Source organism: Melanaphis sacchari, unplaced genomic scaffold (genome assembly GCF_002803265.2).
Source record: "Melanaphis sacchari strain LSU unplaced genomic scaffold, SCAv2.0 Contig36_pilon_pilon, whole genome shotgun sequence".
NCBI lineage: Eukaryota > Metazoa > Arthropoda > Insecta > Hemiptera > Aphididae > Melanaphis > Melanaphis sacchari.
Genome location: NW_020271232.1, coordinates 113,534 through 137,859, shown reverse-complemented (window position 1 = coordinate 137,859; position 24,326 = coordinate 113,534). Strand labels below are relative to the sequence as shown.

The 24,326-nt window shown below is 27.9% G+C and overlaps 1 protein-coding gene across 2 annotated transcripts in view; it reads left to right on the top strand.

Annotated features, from left to right (window-relative positions):
* The window catches only part of LOC112596897, a 61,838-nt gene extending 40,372 nt beyond the window's left edge, over positions 1-21,466 (top strand). For both annotated transcript variants that reach the window (XM_025342725.1, XM_025342726.1), the window contains 6 exons: positions 14,641-14,789; positions 17,996-18,180; positions 18,708-18,972; positions 19,073-19,254; positions 19,406-19,614; positions 21,255-21,466. In XM_025342725.1, coding sequence (XP_025198510.1) covers positions 14,641-14,789; positions 17,996-18,180; positions 18,708-18,972; positions 19,073-19,254; positions 19,406-19,614; positions 21,255-21,400 — 1,136 coding nt within the window. In that variant the 3' untranslated portion in view covers positions 21,401-21,466. The remainder of the gene's footprint in view (positions 1-14,640; positions 14,790-17,995; positions 18,181-18,707; positions 18,973-19,072; positions 19,255-19,405; positions 19,615-21,254) is intronic.
* Positions 21,467-24,326: the final 2,860 nt, after the last annotated feature.

The window sequence follows — 24,326 nt, the reverse complement described above, 5'->3', positions numbered from 1 at the left end:
CTGGATATTATTTTAATATTATATTTTCGTCATTCACGTTAAATGTACTACCGTCGCCGCGTTCGTAATAATATATTAAATTCTACACAGTATTAAAACCGTAAGAGAAGACGTATGCGCGCGTAAACGTTTGGCTGCTGGTATTTGAGCGATTTATTTTTTTCTATGTCCAGATAATGATATACATAAGTGTATAACTATAGCATCGTTGTGTAAGGTTGACTGCCTGATAACAATTATGTAAAACATACTATCGTATAAAAACACATGATCATGAGACATGTAGGCGAGTGCGTTGGACAAAAATACCCTATGATACATTTATTACATGTAGCATATGTAATATGTAAACAAAAAGCGAATAACCGCCAAGTAAAGTCATTGGTCCAACGAGAGATAAGAAACTTGGCCGATTTGAAGTGTTACAACTCGTTATTTAGATCGTCGAGTTTCGGGCCTGTCTTTTATGTATTTACAAATCGCTAATAGCATATGAATATGAAGTTTGAATTAATATAGAGATTATGGGTGGTGCGTGGTGAATAAAAAACAGTCCTCATTCGAACGTTTTGAGAATTTGGCAGATTGTATAGGACATAGGTACCCTGTTAAAGTCTAATAGTGCAAATAATATCGGTTCTCGCATGATCAATGGTCACATAACTATTTCTTACGTTGATAAATATACGGTACCTCAAGTAATAAAGAAGGAAAACTGTTTTTGAAACTTTTAGGCTTTAAACAATAAACAAGTAAAACTCGGATTATTTTGAATTCATATAAGACGTCGGTTTTCATTCTGTCAGATAGTTGTGAACGCCATGCGAATTGCAATTTATAACCACATTTCCATTAGTGCTGAACTTATACTCTTTTTTTTACACCTCTATAGCTATATATATATATATGTAAGTTGTCGACGACAATATCGATATCCGAATAACTATGTACCACGCGAGCACTATATATTAGGTAGACGTCACACAGAACGGCGATATATGCACTCCGGAACTAGAGTAATTATAATTACACGGTTACGTTACCGTGTATACAATGAACGTATATAATAGTATATTATAGTATTATACTGCTGCAGATAGACAGACATCACGCGCACGCTATTTATATTGTCAAATTTAGAACTATCTAGGTATTGAATGTATATACACTCTAAACAGAACTGCAGTTGGTCCAAAAATCATTGCCAGAAAATGATCTACATGCATAATGCATCATCATTATACCTGTTATATTACGTATTATATACACAATTGACCGCTAATGGACACTGATAGTACTCGATAACGGTAAATGCACGCGCCTTCTTCCTCTGGCACTTCTAATTTCGCTGGATATTTACCGAATATTTACATATATAACTATATAAGTACAATCGAAAGTCACACAAATTAAGTAAAAGGTAATGGACAACCGACTGGAAGGATTTCTTTATGTATTCTCATTTTCATATTTCTTATGTTATTTTAGTAAAATCGGTTTTTTCTAAAGTTAAAACTAATATTATATTTTGTGTATGTGCTATTTAAGAAAATCAATTGAGTGTTGACAAATACACATAGAAATGTAGAATGATCTTTATTTGATATTATTATAGAGTTTTCATTTTTATTATATATTTTTTTTACTTTTACCGTCTGTACATTAATTAAATATGTATTAATTTACATATTTAATATTAAAAATTGCCATTTACCTTAGATAATAAAATGTTTTTTCTTGTTCGTAAATTGGGTAATAACTATTTTGCTTCATTGTGGAACATTGTTAGTTATACACTTATTCGGGTATATTTTGCCTTTATACAGCAAACATTTACAGTTACGCATCATTTTCGACTTTAAAATTTTTTTATAATAATATACTCGATTATGCATTTCATGTTTGAAACACCATAGTGCGTAATTTCAATGATCAGTTATTGTACTTAAGTTCGTATTATATGGTTATAATTAGAGCTCGAAAGTTGTAGAAATTGCATTTTGTTCTGTATGCTCTCAATTTATAGCAGACCAAACTAGAAATCTAAACAGTACAATAGAGAGTTAAAACATTGAAAATTAAAAATGCATATTTTGCATATTTTGTCAATTTTAGCTAAAAAAAGTGCATATTTCATTGATTTTATACGCATATTATGCATATTTCATATTTTTCTAAAAAAAAAATTGATTTTTTTCTTTTTTAACCTGTATATTTTAATTAATACTGAATATAAAACTCAACATTTTCAATAAAAGTATTTATCGTAATTTCAAAATTATTGAAAAACTATTTTTAATTTTATTAAAAACCAGTTATAAATTTCTTTTTAATTATAAATAGTTTTTATGTATATTATTACTTTATTAATTTATATATTTAACATAATTTTTAATGCATATTTTATAATTTTTTTGTGCATATTTTGCCTTTTTTAGTCCCTACAACTTCCAAACCCCAGTTATAACTTATAAGTGGTTTAACAGCTTCAGATTAATACGGTTAACTATATCATTATCAAAAACTCTAAATAGGAAATTGCATTTACTTAAGCGTATGAAACTATAATATAATTTTCCAATAACTTATACTTTGTTGTTTACCTTAACTGATTTTTATCCTTTTACCTAAAATCTTAAATTAAAAAAAATTATACAGGTAAATTACCTAGTCACTAAATGTTTATTAATTCTTTGTCTTTTAGTAAAACCGCACAAGATAATATTTTTAATTGCAGAGTTATTAATTAAATAGCTTAATTTAAAAAAAAAAAGTATTAAGAAAACAATGCTTTTGAATTATTCATAAATGTATCATTATATTACAAAGGTAAATAATAAATATACACACATAATAACGTAGATGACTGTATTTCATAAAAAAGACATTAACTATATTATTTTATTTTCATACAAGTACTTGTTGTTTTTATGTATTTATAATTACTATTCTTTTTCCGGTTGGAGTCGTAAAATTTTATATGTATGAATGGAGATTTCTTTGATTAACAATAAAGAAAAAGTATTAATAACAAATAAATGCAAATAACATTTTTAATTTATTCATTATAATATATGTATGTTAAATACTTTGAGTATATTGTTTATATATTATGATATTCTTCGAAAATAATTATCAATGATTATAAGTAGTTCATATTTTATGTAGATATTATTTAAAAACTATTTTAAATATAATCGCTTAAATATTCAATGATTTTTTGTCATGTATTCATAACAATATTTGTTGTAAAAAACACAGTTTAATAGAAAATAATTAGTAGCTATACTTGTGTTTAATACATTTATAATAATTCACTATCACCACATTCAAACTGTCATACATCTGTGAGATTGAAATTTTTATAGCTTTCATAGTCCTCGTGAATACAAAATATACAACATAGTACACGTTTAAATCTATAAGCAGATAAACGGTTTATATTATAACATTTTTTTTTTTTATCAAAAGCTTAACAATCGGTGTACAAATAATTTGCTATTTTATAACTGATTTCGATCTCTTTGCTTTATTCCGTAAGTTTCATAACTTGGAAATTATAATAACTTGATTCATTTTTAAAAGATAAATATTATCTATAAAATCACCAAGATATATGAAAATTAGTAATCATTGTCTGTGCCATTTCTTCAGCCAAACAAAATACGTGTATTTATTAGAATTTGACAATGTAGCACACGTAGTTAAAAGCGCTTCACATACACAACCGTTTTTAAATGGCTTATTGTTTTTACGCTGATTAAAGTTAAAAATATAAATTTCTCCATATTGTCTATCACTAGAATGTATCCGTTATGTTGGGATGTTGAAAACACAAACCAGGAAAACGATTTATAATTTCTGAAATTTTTATACAATCTACATAATATTCATTCGTGTCACAGAAGACACATTTCAATAAATTTCGCCAAATCCGTCATGTAATAGTCTTTAACTTAAAAAAAGAGTCTCGAATTATATCGATAATTTTCTCTTGATCGGTTACGTGTACTTAAAGTTGCGGTGTAGATGAACTGGAAATCGTGTGAGTGTAACGTGGTAAAAATCAAACGGCCATATTATGTCTATACGGACGATATAACATTAACGAAACGGATGTGCACAATCCGACTTATCGAATCGTCGTTTAAATCCACCGCCGCCGTGTTCTTAGGCGGCTGCAAATCTTGGCGACCACAAGTTAAATATTTTATTATATTTATGCACGGTGCAGTGAAAGCCGCAATATACCCGCATATAATATACAGCAGAACGTTTTCAGTTTCACCGAGTACCGCGTGTGGAGGCCGACGACCTTGTAACCCACATCATCGACTAATCGTGTGTGTATGTGTGTGTGTGTGTCTTTAACGGGTGTCCAGTATAGTTTGATAATACTAGTGGTGGGTTGGTAGATATAGATAATGCCTTGATGACCACCGTGCGACATTGAAAATTCCCCACCGACCGAATAGGGTCGTCGTCACCAAGGTCTTTTTTGAATACCACGATTAAACTATAAGATGTTTGCTCAATCAGTGTCCTCGGGAATGAATAAATCATCTGCCAACGATACGTATTAAATATAACTACACATAATACAATAATATATTATGCATTCGAATTTTATAGTATCATACTTACCTACTGTACATGCTGAGACCTTTTTCCTCCTATTGGATTGTTAAGAATATTTCTTCTAGACTACAGACGTGTAATTACGGTACTATTTATCTTATACCTATCTATTAATCTTAAAATTGATGACGATAAATTAAAAAAACGATCTCGTTGTAAAGCGGATTTTGGTCAATATTCTATCTTTAATACGCAGTATTGACGTACAGGAACTGAAACCGTTTACTTAGAAAGAACTATTTTTTAAATGAAAAATAACAGTTTTTCCAGAATAAATTTTGTTCTTCTCAAAAAATATTTTTAATACTAAATTTTATAAGTTATTGCACATTAAATCGAACGTGTTAAAATGACAAGTTAATTAAATAATATGATAGGTTTGAAACCGTACATATTATGATGTGGACGCGGAGTACAAATTTATTTTATAGACAACCTTAAAATATACCTACACCGACAATCTCTCGTCCCTCCCAGAATTTCTTCTGTCGAAGACAACGTTATTTTATAAAAATCTGCACACTAGCGCATGATTTCACTTTCTTTTGATCTTGCAATCGGTATTTGTATTGTCTTATAATATAATATGCTTCATCGTTTCGGCGATAACATTTCAAAAACGACCGTCTATTGTATAATGTTCATTGGTCGAACGTAGGTATTATATATCGTTACACAGCTGATCACTGTATTTGCATTTAAAACAAAAAATATGTTAAATTCGCGATGCATACGATCGCACATGTGTAACGCAATATACGTAATATATTATGCTATTTATTCGTGGTATGTTACGACTGTTACAAGTATATCGTAACACATTTTTTCTTTAGATCATATTCGTAAAAAACACACTGTATATAATAATAACAATTACACGTGTTGAATGATAAATACTATTTAGAATTTAGATATAATATTAAAAATCTCCCATAGAAATAACACAGCCGGTAATTAATATTCATGTTATATGTACTTAGCAGCAATGAAGATCACTAATTATTTCAGAAAGTTCATACATCATCTACATTGTTTAATAATCTCACTTTTTTTACTACGCGTAAAACTGCTTTAACTAGCCTATTTATCAATAATTATATTCATTGACTTAATTACATATTCCGTTTCTCCACAAAGCGTTACATCGTCACTATTTTATAAACATTTCGATGTTGATAGTAGAAAAATAATATATGTATAACTTTTCACTTATTGAATAAAATAATCTGTTATTTTATAAATATTATAAACTACGAGGAGTATCTATTGAAAGTATTGACAAGATGAGTGATGAGTATTGAATGAAGAACCTTTTAATTCTAGAATTTTTAACCTTAGCAAAATATATTATTTAACAATTATATAAAAAAAAATCAATTTTGACCTTTTCTATAAATTATTACTTCAATTCATATTCAATTCAACTTAATAGAAAAGCATAATTTTATTTCTAGCCTCATTAACTGTATAATATTATTTAAAAATAGTAAATTAAAGTACTACGTAGAATTAGACAACTGCGATTAAAACTTCCTATTGAATGTGCGGTATATAATTATATGAATTAACTTTGCAATAATGAATTTTTACTTAGCTGTGTCGAAAGATATGCCGCAGACTTGTCGAACAAAATTGGTTGTAAAGGTTTTCCTTGTTGATCGTTATATGTATATTCCTTCGGAACATATAAACTTGATTGAATTTATTTTTTATTATCAATTTAACTTTAGTCAGAAGAAATCAGTTGTATTTGTACGGAGACCCGTCGTACTCTTTATTTTGAAAATAGCTAAGACTGAATTATTTGAACGTAAAACGTGGTAAACCATACAACGTACATACTACATACCTATAGAATTTTTTATTGGATATTATATGATAGACATAAGTTTATGGTCGATAACTCGTATAGGAATAATACACATAAACTATACAGTACTAGAAATACTCTATATAACGTATATATGCAATTTATGTGCACCGTGTTAGCATGATAGTAGTCCTCATAATTATATTATATTCGCTTGCCTACATTTACTCGTGTTTGATGTTCCCGCAATGAGACGCAAATACAACAAATATTTTAATTATTTTATTTTAATAAGTCAAAAATATTTTCCATGTATGTGCTATTATAATATATGTTATAAACGTCGTAGAAATTATTAAGATATTGGTAGTTACTAGTTTCCTATAGACTATAATATGGTAATCCGATTTCATTAATATTAATTTTGGTAAAAATTATCGAAGTGGAACAATCTCAACAAGACACCCTGTACAAAATGCGTATTATTGTGATTATCATCGTTTAGAAAATATCCCGCGTCTTAACGTCACAAATAACAACTTTTACTTTGCACACATATTTCCGCCACGACTATGTGTATACCTACAATAGTATCTATATTCTACATGGCTATACGTCACGGATATTCGTGATATTGTTTCACTTTATATACATAATATACACGTTGGTACTTGGTATACTGGTATATCCCGAGTGAAAGACGGACATTTTTCACCTCAAAATGAAAGAGTTTCCAAATCGTAGTAAAACGATTTATGAAAAATATACAAATTATTCTGTGCGATGTATGCGTACTTCACTAAAAATTGAATGGACAATAATATTTGTGTAAGGTGATTTAAAAATATATTATAAATTATATTATTCGTTTTTATTAATTTAGTATAAATTTATAGATGGCATTAAAAATTCAAACACTCGAATAATTTAAACAAACCTAACATACATGCAAGTATTCATAGATCTATAAAAAAGCAATACTATTTCAACTATGATATTATTAATGCAATCACATACGAGAATGCATATTAATAAAACACTGAGCTAACTAAACAAAACAAAATTATTTTTTTTATAATAATAAAAAGTAAAATTTCTCAACAGGCAGAGTAGCCAGCTACCCTAGGGCAGCAAAATGCAGAGGGCAGAAAATTCCTTATTTTATATTTGCAAAAAATAACTGTATAATAATGTATATATTTATTTTGATTCATTATAATTTATAGACTGATAATTCTTTTTAAATAATCCTCAAGTCTTTTATGCATTGTATAAAAAAACAGTTTTTGATAATAATAAAATATTAAAGTAGACTATGTAGACCGCTAAACCAAGATACTGGATGTCAACCGTGTTAGGTATACGTACTATTTATGAATGAATGAATTAATGTTTAAATTTAATTCAACAATTCCCATGTTGTTTCTGTTATCGTGAACCATCTTGTTCGAAATTAAGCAATTTTAACAATTAGGACAAGTCCTCTTGTTTCATTATCATTTAAAGATATTATAAAATAATTCGCTAATTAAAAAGCAAAGTATCAATTTCAAAAATAAAAATAATTAAGAATTGTTAAATAAAAATATTCATTGTTATATCTCTTTTATGTTCTTATTATTATAAAAATAATGTATTATAAAAAAATGTTTCAATGTATACTTACTTAATTTTCCAAACAATAGTTTTAATTTTGTTTTATTAATGATGGTTCATAAAAATTATTAAGTAGGTTTTCATTAAAATTTGGTGAACTTTCATTGAAATTTTTCCAAAGTAGGCTAAGTCGTTATTTCCGGAAATGACAAAAATACTTCGTGGCCAATCTATTTATATATATAAGTTATATTTCTATATAATATAGACTATAGATTATCTATATACTATGACAATATAATAATTAATAACAAACGCGGTTTTTCATTGATTCCAAACCATATATCAGGTGTTCAAAAAGTTTAAAAACTCTTAATTACTTTTAATACATACATAGAGCAATAATAGATAACACTATTATATAGGAATTTATTATGTAAAATATTTAATAACCTCATTAATTATAATATAATTTTATCGTTTATCACTTCCAATTAGATTAATGGTTGTTTACAAACTTTTTTAACGCCTGTATATATTTGTGTGCACTGTTAAATACTATAATGAACATAGTTATTAAATAATGAATTATTGTGAACTTTTAAAAAAACAACCCGACCCCTCGAGAATTTTTAAAGTGTCCTATGGTTGCTTTTTAATATTATTCTTATTGCAGTACATGCATATATCTCGTACCTACATCCAGCTACCTGACGATCTGTTTAGTTTTAAAAATATTTTGATATATCAAATTATAATGTATAATACCAATAATACCAATGCATATGTTACCTCATACAATAACATATTATGATAACTTATTTAGTAATTAAAGATTTCAAATTATATTACCTGATGCCACTGATATCTAGTGTTTTAAAGTTTAAATAAATCCGAGATTCAGCTATCAAGAGTTTACAAAAATGTAATTAATTATTCTTCATTGGTAACTATCAATTTTGTAAAATTTGATTGAATGATATAGTTCTTTAGTAAATTATAATAACATTTTTGGTAAACATGATTCACTTTTAAATTATACTTGTTTGTAATTAAATCTCACGAAAACGTTAAAAACATATATAATATTCTTATTCAATAAACAAAATATCGCTTTGTTAATTGAATATGTTTTATTTTATTTTATGATATTATCACTTCCCTGTTGTTATCTCGACATTAATTATTTGTTTTTACTGTTTAGTTTTTTCTGGTGTTCTTCAATTGCGTCGATTTTTCTAAACTACTTGTAATAAATATATATTTTATGCCAGTGGATTTATCAGAAATACATCTATTGTGCCAAGAAAATATAACACAGCGGTTCTCAATCTGTAGTTCACGGCTCCCTAGAGGAGTCCGTGATACTCATGTCGGGGGTCCGCAGCAGTCTTAACACATAACATACGTCAATACGTGAAGTATAGTAAAAGAAAGGTATTCGAAAAAAAATTGACATAGCATCCGTCATTTCTAAAAAAATCTTTGATCAGGGGTCTGTGATCTACAAAAAGTTAAGAATCGCTGTTATAGCGTAAATATTTGTTAAAATATTTTTAGATACTTTATTTTAATTATAAATAAAAAAATAGAAATTTTTAAGTGTAAAATTTCTAAATTGTTATAAATCGTAATCTGTTTACAGTAATCAGTTATAACGTTATAAAAGTCATTATCAAAAACTATAAAATAACTTGTTGAGAATTCCATCTTATTAAGACTCAAATAAAATCAAACATTAGAATAAATTTCGAAAATATTATATAAAATAAATTGTGATTTTTATTTGTAATAAATCTGAAATTTCTGGCTCAATTGATGATAACCTTTTTGAATTTCTTAATATTTTTTTTCTACTTGCGATATTTATAGCGCAATTGACATATTCGTTTTTTCATTTACTCTTTTTTGTATTTACTTTAATACCCCATATGTATATTATTGTTATTATTATGTTTCCAGATATAATACCTTACCACCAAACACTAAATAAATCTAACTCTGAATTTTGGTTAGACGTGTTTATCACTAAAATCTTATAAGTGATGCGGTGAGTTTCACATGATGCATTCGTAATTCGTTGTCTCCGTTCTTACGGTTCTACACACACCTAATATATTCAATTTACGTTTTGAATGTTCAATACAATTTTGTTGTTTAAAATGTATTTAAGTTAATTTATTTATTATCAAATTTAAATAAAACGTTATTCGTGGTCTTTAATTAGTTTAATTTAATATAAAATAACAACTTCAAAATACTTATTTTATTATTAAAATATCGAATAAAAATCTTCGAAAAAACATCACAAATAATTATGATTGTATTTTACTTTGTTAATAAACTCGAATATCTAAAACAACAAAACATATTATAAATTATAATATAAAAATACACTATACGTCAAAATAATTGTGGTGATAGATATAAAATGAATTAACTAATGATGTGATCTTGTCGTTTTATAGTTTACTCTCAGGTACGTACTTACTATAAATACTGGAATTATACTTTCTCGCACTTATTCGACAAACGACCATGCGCACTGCAAAAAGCAGCTGCTGAGCGGATATTATAGTCAATGGGGACAATGAAAAAAAATCGTGTCGTCTGATATACGGCGATGGTCATTACGCGCACAGTGAATAATATGATGTGTATGTATGTATATGGATGATGGGTATCGAGAAATTTGCCCGAACGCGCGTTTCGAGCGTTTAAAAAAAAAACGATGTTAAAATAAATTGATACTTCTGTTTTCTTCGATTGCGAAAATGTCACCAATAAACAATTTATTTATCACGGCACAAAAGTCAATATTTACAAAGAAAAAATTGCTAAGTAAATTATATTTTGGTTTACATTACTATCGTCTATAATATGTATATTGTATATCATATATGAAATAATAATATAACGATATTTGATTTATCAGCAGTAAAAACCGTTAGAAACAGTAATCTGCCACGTTTTTTCAGTATTTTTAAACGTGTTTTCTTGAAGAATTTGCACAAATATGATATACGAAGAACGAATACGTCAACGCGAGTGTAGTGCGAGTAAATCGTGCGGCGTAACAGAAATTTCGCTAGACGTCATTCAATAGGTACCTAATCCGTCCTCAGAATACCTCAGAATAAAACCCATAGTCATAATATATACGTATGGCGTTATTGGCTTCTCGTTGTTAAAACTACTTATTCAATAAAATATAATGAAAACTCGATTTGCTACGGATTTTTTTTCTTACGGATTATACTTACAAAAAACCAAGTTCAAATCTGTATTGTTCGATATGTACGGACCATGGTAGTGTTCAATATCAAATCGAAGGTCGACGCGGTAGTGAAATATTGTACGTTATGATATAATATCGTCCGATTTATACATGTTTGTTCTCAAACATTTTTAAATCAAGAATATTAGACGATTATTTAAATAATTAGAACTATAGCAGTTATTACTTATTAACATACGTAATACCATTGAGTATAATATATAGTATATATGTAGATACTATATATACTCAATGGTAATACCTACGTACCTGCCGCCTTTTCTTTGCACGGATGTGTACTGTTGTTTCGTTGCAGAGAATGAATATAATATTATCAGGTATATTATATGTACTTAAACCTACAATAATTGTATTATTAATCATAATTCTAGTAAAATATCGGTATTTATTTAATAATTCTTGTTATTTCGTCGAACGGCACAGTGTCCTACTTCAGATACTTTTTTCAGTTTTACCGAATGGAAACATTAACTTATATATATAATTTGTATCATATAATGACAAACATAATTTGCTGCGAAAGTCATTATTTATTTTTTATTTAAACTATTTCTGGGAATTGTACACTTTTGATCGTCGTCCAATAATGTAGCTACCAACTAAAATTTTACTTGGAATAATAAAATTCGCTTGACTTCAACTATTTTTGTGTACCTATTGTTATCTGTTGCCACGGTTTATAATTGTATATGCATTATAAACATTAAAAGTATACGATGCTCATTTCATGTAAAATAATGTAACGTTTGAAAACTTTTATCAGCTATTTGATTTCGGGCGGTGATAAACTCTCCCGATTTTATTGTAAACTCTCCCGGGTTAATATTATGTTTACCTGTAGTAAATGTGTAAACTCTCCCGGGTCAACTTTATAGTTACCTGTAGGAAGTATGTAAGCTCTCCCGAATTGTTTGAAATGTTATTGCTACACTACGAATTATCTGTATGTTCTTATTATCAAAAACAATGATTTTAACATTTTTACGTATATTTTGTATTTGTAACTTATATTATTATTATTATTATTATTGACTATTTTTAAAAGAAACTTAAATGTATATTGGATTTTTTGAAATTTTATTTTTTATTGTATTTTGACTATAATATCATATTTATAGCAGTTAAAGACATTAATTTATATTGTTATTATTATATATGATTGACTATTTTTAAACGCAACTTAAATGTATATTAAATTTATTTTATGATTTTTACTAGACCCGGGAGAGTTTACATGTTTCCGTTAGGTAGTACAGGAATAAATCCGGGAGAGTTTACACGTTTCCGTCAGGTAGTACTGGAGTAGACCCAGGAGAGTTTACAATCGCCCTTGATTTCTCTGTATTTCCTTACACTCAAAAGATGCTTTGTACGAGAAGACGTGATAATTTGCTGCTAGGTACCGTAATTATTTTCGCGCTTCTTCATGTTATACACATACGCATAACTTGACATATTTATAAGATGGTCATAATCGTTCTTATTTTATATTTTAATATTATTTAATTACCTGATTTGTTTAATGTAATACGATATAATATAATAATGAGCCTACAATATCGAAGAAAACCGTACATCGATTACCTTTACTTAATAGGTATACCAGGTATACTATACCTGTAACGAATATAATACATATTTTGTTCGAATTAAATTTTTTAAGTTTCTTTTGTTAATTTAAAACTTATCTACTTGTAAAATAAATATTGGAAAAATTGAAAATACGTAAAAAATAAATTTCTACTATTTTTAGGGGTTCTTAAAAAGAATCAATCATGCAAACAATAATAGAACACCTGGAAAATAAAAAATAAATAACTAAAACTACTTGTGACGTGCGTGTGGAAATTACCAAATTGGAGTTCGGCATTACAATTATTCAGTCGTTGTTCGTTATATAAGTTCACCTGCTGAACAAAATTAGAAAAACGATGAATGAATATGACGTATACAATACACACACACATACATACGCTATGTGTGTTATGCTGTTCAATGTTTATTGATGCATTAGTTAATTAGTTAATAGACATCACATAATGCTAATTAAAAGAGGTGAAACGCTCCGAGTTCCAACCCGTTGATTATTGTAACCACTAACAACATGATATTAATGATTATATTGGTGTGCATATACTCGTATTATTCGTAACGGTAATGTATGTTTCGCAATAAAACAGAATCGTACATCGTACATGTATAATAGGTGTATAATGAAGTATATTTAATGACGTGCGTATTATACTATTATATAGGGTGATTATTTATCTTGTCGTAAATCAGGCAAGCTTATTAGGTTTGAATTTGTATTTAAGTAATCTTACTAAACTATTAGATTTATTAAAAAATGTAAAACAATATGTGATTAAAAGTTGAAATATTTTAATAATTCTCGAAAAATATATTGCCTATTTTGTGATCGAAAAAACCCCATCCTGCAATGTTAGTATACCATTACGATGCTTACTTTACGAATCGTGTATTTCTCCGGTAGAGTGCTAGCAATATAGATTTCAATTTTGTACGCGATAATAATATTATGTCATCTCAAATACTTTCCTTAAACTTTTTAACTCCGTATTAATATATGGTTAGAACAGTTTTATAATCAAATTACAGCTATCATACCGAAGAATTTTTAGCAATTATCATATTAAATTTATTCCATTAGTAGCTTTTCAATTTTAATCATATTATAAAAAAGCAACGTTTTAATGGCACAGGATATCTATGTAAACATTAAATATAATTATTGTGATATAAAATGTATTACGTTTCTCATTGTAAACTATTTCTCAACATGACCGTCAACCATAATAAAATGAACGAAAACCGACACTGTTTTATAATATTGAACGTATACAATTATTGTGGTGATGTATTATGAATCAATACTATTATGTAGGTTATTGAAATAAATCAATTGTATTTTTCATACTAAGGTCTATACATAAATTATATAGTATTTTTTATTATAGAAACAGAAATTTATTTTCTTAACTTGTGTTGTTAATGTAATGTGTTTGTAATGTTTGTATGTAGCATAAGATAGGTATATGATAAACATTTTTAAAAATTATGATTGAAACCCGCAGTAATATCAGTACCAACAATGAATAATCATTAAACAAAGTAGTGTGACTATTACTCGTAAAATGGCTTTAAATGGCGGTTATAACTTAAAAGTATTAAACGTTTAGCGGCTTTCAGGGTGAACAAAATACTTCTGCGCAATAATATCTCAAAGAAGACGGAGCTATAAGAATAGTATTAACATTGTTTTCATTTCTATATGCAGGTGCTACGGGTAACGACAACGACTGCAGGACGACAATAGCATGTAGTGGTATCAGTGGTTCGGAACTTTTAACTAATTCAGCGTTTTGTTCAAAACCTGAAGACGAGATGGAAAAGTTGTCGCACAGAAGTAGCTCTTCGCTGGGAGTAGTAAGTTTTTTTTTTTTTTTTTTTTAAATAAAGGTTTAAGAGCACTGAAATTAAATTATGAACTGTATATGTATTATGTACACATTAAAATCGTATATTATTACTACTTACTGTATGTATTTTTTACAACTCTAGTGCATCGTATCACCATTAAAGTGTTTATTATATTATACTTATATACAGTTATTAGAATTGTAAAGTATTTAAATACTTTTTCGAGTATAAAATCCTTTTTAAAATTATTATCATTTAAAGTGTTTGATGATATATAAATATTTTGTTATCTAATACAAGTATTACCAATTAATCATGCCCTATTTATATTATTTAAAATGAACTCTTTAAAAATATACCTTTGTAACCCCCTTAAGATAAACAAAATATCTTTAAATGCTTATAAAATGCAATGAAAAATTATTTAACATATAGTATTATATGCTCATATATATGTATATATATATATATATATATATATATATATATATATATATATATATATATATATAACTATATATAATTATATGTTCATTGTTCATTATTTCCATTATAATGAATAAATTATCCTTTAGACTAAAAATGTTCACAATCATTGTAAACCGTATAGGCACGTAAGAGACTTGGTAAAAAAATTGTACAACAGTACTTATTATTATTATTATTACTATTTTTAAACTTAAAAGTATTTAAAATACATTACACAAATATTTAAATATATTACTATTCTTAATACTTTTTAAAAGTATTTCTTCAATGTTATATATTGTATTATGAATGAATTGATTGGATGATTATACCAAATTATTAACCGTGGTAAAAAAGAACTTAGGATTTTTCCCTAGCAAGATTCGTTAATTTATTGCTATGGCTTTATTGATTTAATACATGTGTGTAAATTAAATAAGAAGGTGGGAATCAATCATCGTTTTGGGCTATTTGTGTGAGTGGTTCGTGGTTGCGTCAACTATACTTACTAAAGCTTGTACTTATAATGTAGAATAAAATAAGATTTTTCGCATTCGAAAATTCTTTAGATCGTATTTATCATTATGAATGCGTTTTACGTTAATCCGCGCTATTTGGACGGAGCTCTCGGTGTTAAAATTTTTTCTCATTAGAAAAGTCCATAAACTTTTGCGGTTGGTGTGAGTTATTCGCAGCGAGTTATTTTTAATGCGAATTAGCCTTTATAATCTATATACGTTAACAAATAGAACATCGTAATAGCAATACTTTAAATTCTAAATCACGGATCTAGGAAATTGAGATCCATTAATTTGTTTCATATGATATGTTTTATTTTTAAATATCCAACTATAAAGATTTTTGGAGAGATTAGAAATTTAACACAGATTAAATAAAAGAACAATCAGTTTTCAAGAAAACTGTAGGGAAAAAGACACACAATTAGTAATTATATCAAAGTCAACTTATCCATTAAGTATTTATTAATTATAAATGTATAAACATTATAACTACACTTGTGTTATTTTTTAATTTTACTATATAATAATTTGCTTAATTATAAATATTATCAAACGCAAACTTAAAACTATTATATTAAAAACAAAGCATTTACATTGGGTCACAGTTATAATTATCTTATTTGTAAATTTAATCCAAACCAACAAACTGCATTCTTGCCTATACTGAGTAAAATTATACGTTTTCAGTGGGTATACGCGCGCTTCACACGCCCTTGCTGTTTTTATTTCTTTCACTATACTTTTACCAAACAACACGTGAATTTTAAACAATACAAATTATCAGTTGATACGATAGAACACCATGGTATTCTATCTTCACTTTTGATTTTCCCTCGAAATATATACGATTACGTGTTTTCATCGTTTGTTTTATTTTACACAGAATTTTTCAGCAAGACTATTAATTTTTTTTTTTATGTTAATTTATGCGTTCAACGCAACTTGAGTTTATTCGAAGGCTTTTATTATTTTTCTCCTCGTGAAACGAAATCAACACAACTTTCAAGGTTTTCCATCTCCTATTTCGCCGTTTGATAAACGGTATACGGATTCATTTTTTGTTTACATACATACTATGTATATATATACAGGTATACACTCTAAACTTAAACTTTTATACATTTCATTATTATATGATTGTGAGTTTATTGCTACAGCTAAGAAACTCATCCCGTATATCACCGCTAGTAGTTTTCACCGCAAAATGTTTCAAATTATTAAATTATTATTTTCCTCGCTTTCGCGAGATTGTTATACTAGACGTTTAATGTATTTGAAAAATAATACAACGCCTCGTGTGTTGTGGCCAGAACCCGAAATCTGCGGTCGTATATTTAATTTAATCGCGTAGCTGCGCCACCGTTTATTTTACTATAACTACCGCCACCACCTCTGTCCCATTTTTCTTTATCGTGGTTCTTTAATTCTCTCGGTAAACTCGGAGATACCGTCTAATAAATAATAATAATAAACATTTAGGCTGTATTTATGTATATATGTATGTATATTTATATATATATATATATTATAATTTTATTAACTCTCGCCCGTTTAAACCCCGTTAATGAAAGTGGCGCGTATTAACGAGTCAGCTGATTCCAGGGCATTTATAATATAGTCATTACGCGATTATACTTTAAAAACGGGTACCTTTATAGTATTATTGTGGGTTTGAGTACTTCCAAGTATTACTAAACAAATTTCCTGATTTATTTTTAACTGGGATGAAGATAGTAAAGCATTCGTACAGTAAACGCATTTTGTACGTCCTAAAATATAACAAAAAAAATGTCATATACAACGATCAATGAATCTAAAGTAACGTCTAGTATATAATAATTCACGTCACCAAATGTATGTGTGTGTGTGTAAACTGAAGTAATTATTACTTCAAATTATTGTCTGTCACTGTCACACTGTCACGACAAATTTATCTGGCCTATAGAATTGGTTCTTGTACGTCTTCATCGGTCCACGAACGATTTTATGATAACATCCTAATCTTACTTTCAAAGGAGATATTTAGTTTAGGCAATTGTGAATTTAGTACTTTATTCAAATCTTCCGAAAGTAAATCAATTTCATTTCGTATGTATTCAAAGACTTGGTCACATGTATAGTGCTGCAGTTTCGAAAACAAATTTAGACATCAATGTTATTTATCATATAATTGAATGTCCAAAGTCCATTATTATTTAAACAATCGTTTTTATTTATTCCTAGGCTAGAAGCGATTCTATGGCATCCGTGTACTCTGGTGCCGGAGAGGGCAGGTACGGCTCGGTACCTATCAGAGGTGAGGTGGAGTTTGGTCTTCAATACAATTATAAAGCTGCACAGTTCGAGATTAACATCAAATATTGTCGCGACTTAGCAGCTGCTGATCCTAAAAGAAACAGATCTGACCCGTAAGTACGATGATCATATCATAACGTTTCTTCTGTAATTCATGAGATACTATAGACAGCGTTTTTATTGTTTAAATTTTATTTTTATATAAAGGGTGGTTAAAATACAACATTTTTCTTCACAGAAAAATTTCTTACGCCTTGTAAACTAGTGACATTTTTACCATGAAATTTACCTTGAAATTGCTTGAAATATTAAAAATAATTATAATAATTATAATTTTACTTTTAAGTAAATATTTGGTTACAATAGCTTTAATTTTAATATTTATTTGATTCTTTTAACGAATACTATCAAAATAAGTCGTTATTGAACATTATATAATTATGCTCATATGATAAATTTAGATTTTTTCCTAATTATTGACTTTTATTTTATGCTAAAAATTCAAGCTCATTATTACTTACAGTTAATGAAATATTTTTCTTAAATTCTAAGTTAGTTTTCATTAAATTTATTTAAAAAAATAGTTTAACCTCGAAAATACAATCAATAACCGTTGTATGTATCGTTTTTTTCTTGTTAGTTATGTAAAAGTGTACCTATTACCCGATAAGTCCAAAGCTGGAAAAAGAAAGACTCGAGTGAAAAAACACACGATGAACCCGATTTTTGATGAGGTACTCAAATACAGTCTATCCTTGGAAGAGCTCAACAGCAGAACATTATGGTTAAGCGTTTGGCACTCAGACATGTTTGGACGCAATAACTTCTTAGGCGAAGTCCAACTTCCTCTAGAGAACAAAATATTTGATGATCCGTCGCCTAAGCTCTACCCACTTCAGGAACGAGTGAGCATTATTTTATTAAAATATATAACCATGGTATAATATACCATGTATATAACCAATAAAGACCGGTATCTTATAACTGCGATTTTATATGTTACAGATAGAACCTTTAGATGATATGTGTGTCAGTAACAAAGGTGAAATTATCGTCGGCCTGAAGTGTATACCACCCGATCCGAATTCAAAAAAACGCGCCAAGGGCACATTTCTTCTGCTAGTAAAAGATGCAAAGAACCTTCAAGCGATTAAGTCTAACGGCTCATCCGATCCATTTTGTAAAAGGTGATAATTATGATTGATATTATAATTTTTTAAATGCCACCGTCGAAATGATACGATTAGTGTTATTATTAAATTACAATAGTAAAATATGCACCCTTCATGTATATAGTTTTAGTCTTTATCATTTGTACTAATTTACTCTCTTTTCCAGTTATTTATTACCCGATAAGGGTCGCAGTTCTAAGCAAAAGACGAATGTGGTCCGAAAGACGTGCAACCCAAGCTGGAACCAAACCTTAACGTACCGAGATGTTTCTCCAGACGAATTAGCTGAGCGGAGTCTGGAACTGACGGTTTGGGACCACGACCGGCTAGGCAGCAATGAATTTTTGGGAGGTGTCCGTCTATCATTGGGCTCTGGTAATTGATTTTTTAATTAACAAATCACTAATTTTTTTAGAAAAAATTTCATACAATTTAAAATAGTCACGATGATAATATTATTATATTAATAAATATAGTTGATAAAAACCACATCGGAATATGTTGCTAGTTTATGACAAACCATCATTGGTAGGAAAGATATGCCATAACAATCATCAATCCAACCCGACAACCAATTTTAACAACGAACTTTTATTCTGTAATGTTAATGATATCTTGAGAGTTGACTGTTGTAATCACGTAGAAGCGTAGAACGGGTTTTAAGACGTATAATCTCTTTCTCTCTCTCTCTCTCTCTCTCTTACTCCGTTATGATGGCAATAATTATTGTTATTATCATCGGTGTTTTCTAGCCACAATATCACAATTCACAATATAATAGAACGTATACGCCATAATAATGATAACAGTAATATTCACCTGTTCGACCAGTGTAGGCGTGTCAACGACGATGACACGTTGAAAACGTAATGGACAATAATAATTATCGATTGAAGAAGACGTCACGTACTACGGAGTTCTAAAAACCCTATATAGGCGAGCTAAACATGCCACTTTGTAGTGTTCACATTCATAAAGGATCAAATGCTTTTTTTTATTAGATTTGAAAGTTTAAAGACAGTATCGTAGAGTAAAATGATTTTTAAGATTTAGTTTGTATTATATTTATTTAATGTAGAGGTTCCAAGAAAATGTATTATATCCCTATATATTTTCTTCAACTTGCTTTAAGAAAAAATAACAACAAAATGATAAATTAATAGTAAAATATGTTTTTATTTATTTAAGAACATTTAGTGTTAAAATTCAGATAAAGTATTTAAAAAAAATAATATTAGTGATATAGCTAAGGAAATATGAAATAATTTCATTATCAACTCGTATTATTTTCTTCAAAATGCTCAATTAATTTGTATATTTACGCGTTAATTAACTTAGAAATTATGTGATCGGTTGTTTTTTTTTGTGTGAATGTAAATTCTCATAAAGTTACCTATAACATTTTTATTTGTTAGTTCTGCTATATGAAGGTTTCTATGCAGAAATTAAAATAATACCATATTTATTTATATTTATAAAAAATCAGTTCAATGCATTCATACATATCTCAATTATATTTTATAATATCATATATGTATCTCGTGCAACAAATAATGTACCATTTTTTCAATTCGTATGACCTTATCACTCCTTGTGCGAATTTATAATCATGGTAACCATGAATTTATTTGTAGCATTCCATATTTTGTTATAAAATTTATGAAATAACAATTTAATCATTCCATATTTTGATATGAGTGATGCTAGTTCACGCAAAACAATTTTTAATTATAACTTGTAATAACGTGATAATACCAATCATGTATTCTAATCTATACGTTTTCTTGGTGTCCTCAAATACTTTAAAATGTTCCAAATTATTATTTCTTTATATTATATAGTAATATTGTATGCACTAACCCCTAAATGTGCAATATGAAATATTGGTGAAACGTAAAACGAATTTAGGTTTGGTTAATAAATCTATAAAGAAATAGCTCTTATGCTATACTTATAAATACGAAAATACTGACCAATTGTTTTTTTTATGCAAATTAAAAAAAAAATGTTTTCAGGTATGTGTGATGGTAAACCCGTCGAATGGATGGATTCCAACGAAAAAGAAACCGCCTTATGGCAAAGGATGTTGGACAGGCCAAACTTTTGGGTCGAAGGTTGCCTAACTTTGCGACCGTCGTTGGAATTAGGGAGCAAAAATTAAAACTAATATTCATTTATTTTTTATGATTACATAAATCAATTATTTTATTCTTCAGACGTATAATATATGTCTTCGTTTATTTTATTATTATTCCGCGTCATTATGTGTGTACATTATAATATTAGTTTCATCATTATTATGATGTAATATTATGTAGATATACTCGCCGATGGAAACATTGGTCTTTGATTGTATTTTTACATTTCTAAGTTTTTCTTTTTTATGTTTTGTTGTTTTTATATAAACGCTAAGAATATCTGTGATTTGAGAATATTTTGATCGTGTAACAAGTGAAGAATTTATAATAACTATAATATGTTTCGGTCTTCCATTCGAATTTTGTATGCATCATATTAATATTACTATTATTATTATTATTATTATTATTATTATATAATACATATTATGTAGTTTTAATATTTACGTGTTTTTACCATGTACACAAATAATATTTGTGCGTTTTATGCGCATCTTGTGTTATTTATTTTTTGATAAATGTGCAGTATTTTTTTATTACTTTACGTATATTACTATTACTATTATTTTTATTATTATTATTATTATTATTATTATTATTATTATTATTATTATTATAACTTATAGCCTATGAATACAATTCGTTCGATGGTAAAGCAAAATATAATATGAGCTAAGGAGAATACTCTTCGGAGATTATCCTAAATATAATTTTATACATCTAGTTCATTTGGAATGATAGACATGCGTGTGACTTGAAGTATAAATAGTAGCCAAAGCATGTATCTATCGGAAAACATTTAATGAATATAACATTTTGCTGTAAATATTATCCATAAATATAATATTATGTATATACGAAGTGTGCTGCAAAGTTAATTTGTTTTTTCATTAAACCCTGCGCATTGATGTCAATAACTCTAAAATTAAATAACAGTTATAATAATATTATTATTATGCTTAAGCTCACATAATGTGTATGTAATATTTATATATTTTTTTTATGAAATGTGCTACATAAATGTGACTGATTACCATCGTTATTGACAACATAATATGACCTGAGTTAATGGGAAAATAAATTAAGTACCTACCTATACAAGTGAGAAAAAAATAAAATAAAATAAAATCATACTTTATACGATTTATACTGTAACTTAAATAAAATATTTAATAATGTTTAATAATCATTAATAAAATGCATTTTAAATATTTTATAATTATAACTGAATGAAAATTTAATTCAAAGAGTTTATCTTTATACATTCAGTTATAATATGGTATCTGCATTTTATCCAGAAACTAGTATATTGAATTATTGATTTTTTCAAATAAGATAATTTTCTATCTATTGGCCAACTCAAAATTTGATGTAAATGAATAATAAAATATTATGTTTATATTGATGCCCATAACCATTAATCTATCAATTAAGTGAGTAAGTCTTCTATTACTTAATTATAGTTATTCTTAAATGTTAAGTAACAAATGATTAACAGAAAAAATTAAAAAGGTCATATCCTAGTGTTAGTGTAGAGTATACTATTACGGACCCTGTAATAACGCTTATAATTTACATCACAGGCCCCGTAATAATATTGAATATTTTATTGTAATACTTATATTCACAAACCTGCAATAATATTGATAATTTGTAACACACGTATTCACGCGACAAGGTGACACATGATTCGTGAAAAGAATGACACGGACGGATGGTATGCGCATTGTAATATTTAATTAAGCAATTTAGATACAACTACATGACGCGAACTTCTCAGAAAACATCACAACTGTGAGAAGACGAAGGCTATCACTAATCAAAATACAAATTACGGAGCGAGGGTGCAAGTGTCATCGTAAGTCACCACCTTTGCCGCCGACTCTCATTGTGTGAAGACCATTTATAAAAGTAACATAAACCAGAGCTCGCCAGACGATTAGGTATATCCAAGACGCTTAAAGGCAGATCGTAACACCACTCACTGTCTTGGTTATCAGTATTTCTTAGGCCGGTCGTAACACTACTCACCAACATATTGTAGGTACTTACAATAGTCTATTTTTATATCTAAATATAAATTAAATAAAGATTTACTATACATTTAATATATCAGTATTCTCATTTCCGCGTGGATATATGAATCGGCGTTATTCAACGGGACACAACAATACATAGAAGCATTAATTATTCATACAGATAAAATATTTAAATACTAAAATGGGCTTAGTGAACATATATTATTCCCGTCTTTTTATTGTCATTTTAATAAAATAAAAATATAGACAAATAAAGCAAATAAAAAATTTAATATTTTTTCTATAACATGTTCTAAATTAATTATTACAAAATAACAATTAAATTTTCGAATTCCTTTTTAACAGAATTCTACTTAAATCAAAGTCAATAATGTGGAGGTTAATTTACATTAAAGTGGAAAACGATCAACGGAAATGTTGATATTTCCAAATCACTATAGGTACGTTTACTATACATAGCTATGAAATAATTTATCTTGTATACAAGATTTCAAGTTTGGGAGTTTGACAATGGACTGTTTCAGCTGAAGCGGTAATAACATAATACATTTATTTATCCATATCAAATCGGCGATTTTAGACAACTGATGGAAAACCTCGATTTAGAAAAATCATTAATATCATTGATTTGTCATAAGCTATACGCCATGGATACAAATAGCGTATTGGGTATACACTGTATACCCCCAAATACACCACTGCTTGTACCTATGTGTAAATTTAGTGTTAAAAAAAAAAAAATTGCTGTATTAACCATTTTGTGGCGCCGTTACCGATCCTACGATTATTGGCAGTTTTCGGAAACGACTCGCGGGTTATGCAAGACACAGGAGCGAAGTGGGTTATGCAAGACACAGGGGCGAAGTGGGTTACCCAAATATATATATATATATATTAAATAATATATCCC